At 40.9% G+C, this 1,765-nt stretch overlaps 1 protein-coding gene across 1 annotated transcript in view; it reads left to right on the top strand.

The window, feature by feature from the left end:
- Nucleotides 1-957: 957 nt before the first annotated feature.
- Nucleotides 958-1,765, top strand: part of arfrp1 (ADP-ribosylation factor related protein 1) — a gene marked incomplete in the record, with an annotated part of 10,972 nt that continues 10,164 nt past the window's right edge. The window contains 2 exon segments of the mRNA XM_014025640.1: nucleotides 958-1,307; nucleotides 1,513-1,600. Coding sequence (XP_013881094.1) covers nucleotides 1,215-1,307; nucleotides 1,513-1,600 — 181 coding nt within the window.

Here is a 1,765-nt window from a genome sequence, read left to right as displayed (position 1 = left end):
CACACACACACACACACACACACACACACACACACACACACACACACACACACACACACACACACAGTGCCTCTACTTTGAAGTTGTAATGCACTGAAAGAGAGAATTTTGTGTATTTGCGTGGGTTTAAAGCATATAAACTGAACCACTACCAACAATAAAAGTATATTTACAAACGTTTTTAGCATCAAAACTAGCAGAAAATCTGAGCTGGTGAAAACACACAAATCTTGTAGAGAACAAGGATTTATTAAGACACTTCCACTGGGTTCCTCCTCAGATGGTCAAAGTAACATTAAATTAGATGAGCCATGCATAAAAAAACAGTTAATTATTTTCTACTTTATAATTTAGACAAATCCAGAGCTGCCTGACCGTCTGTAACAAATGACAACAAAAAATAACAAGGGATTTCTTTATGTAAGTCAGGGGGAAAAAAACACGTGATTATAAGCCAAACATGCAGTTGTATTTTATTCCATCGGGTGGCACTGTTATATTTATGCGTGACCGGAAATAAAACAAAAACACAGGAAGTTTCCACGTAGCGGCGAGCTATGGGTCCGCTTCTTATCAATCAGCCGGGCTATGATTCGGCTGCGATGTTTAGAGAAGCGGGAAGAGTTTTCGTTTTTGGGCGGTAGTTTTACTTTAAATCAGAACCATGTCAGTGATTTGAGTCACTGAACATGCGAAAACATAAAGAAGTGACAAATAATAAAGGTCAAGTACCGGAGATCACCTCCTGGGAMATGTTCAGTCTGTATTCACCAGATTCTCTGGCTTTAATCATTAATGTTAGACACGTTTCAGCTTTGGACCGTGGCTCTGAATCAACCCGCACGCTGCTCTTTCTACTGAACTGAAGCAGCGTAATGAGACGGGATGATACAGTTTGAAATATAACCTAAGCTCCGCCAACACGGCGCGCCGCTTCGCCTTCCGGTATACAAATGGTGTTGACCCCAGTGGAGTTCCTAGTTTCCGGAAGAAAAATTGTGGGGTAGTTTTGTTGTAGTACTGAACAACTGCTGTAAAAATGTTCAGTCAGTTTCATGTGTTTACAGTTAATAGTCTTTTATAGTCTTTGTGTTTATGTTGACTTTGTTTATAATGACGCGACAGTGATACGTGTTGCTGTTGTTTGTTTTTGTTAGCTTAGCTGAAGCTAACACTAGTTGTCCAGTTCTTGTTTACAATTTTTTTCCCCAAAAATGTACACTTTGTTATCTGGATTGTACAAGTACATGTTCCAAAAGGATGAGTACTGCGTGTTAATCCTGGGTCTGGATAATGCAGGAAAAACGGTAAAGTACAGATGAGGGTATCTAATAACAGACAGGTTTGTTCTGGTTCTGTCTTGTTTACAGGCTTCTGCAGGTTCTGTTCTGTGTAAACGAGCAGTCAGTGTTCAGGTTCTGGTGGACCAGCTGCTGTTGGGGTCGAACAGAACCCTGTCAGCTCGTGTTCTGGTCCAGTCCTCTGACTGTGGATGTCTCTGTGTGTCCACAGACCTTTCTGGAGCAGACCAAGACCAGGTTCAGTAAGAACTACAAAGGAATGAGTTTATCAAAGATCACAACAACAGTCGGTCTGAACAGTGAGTTTGTTTCATCTGGTCTGTTTGACCCTCTGATGATGATGATGATGGTGATGATGATGATGGTGATGATGATGATGGTGATGATGATGATGGTGATGATGATGATGATGATGATGATGATGATGGTGATGATGATGATGTGTAATGTTAGCAGGCTTTAAC

Source organism: Austrofundulus limnaeus, unplaced genomic scaffold (genome assembly GCF_001266775.1).
Source record: "Austrofundulus limnaeus strain Quisiro unplaced genomic scaffold, Austrofundulus_limnaeus-1.0 Scaffold489, whole genome shotgun sequence".
NCBI classification, from domain to species: Eukaryota; Metazoa; Chordata; class Actinopteri; order Cyprinodontiformes; family Rivulidae; genus Austrofundulus; species Austrofundulus limnaeus.
Note: the sequence above shows the minus strand (reverse complement) of the source record. Positions and strands in the feature narration are given on the sequence as shown.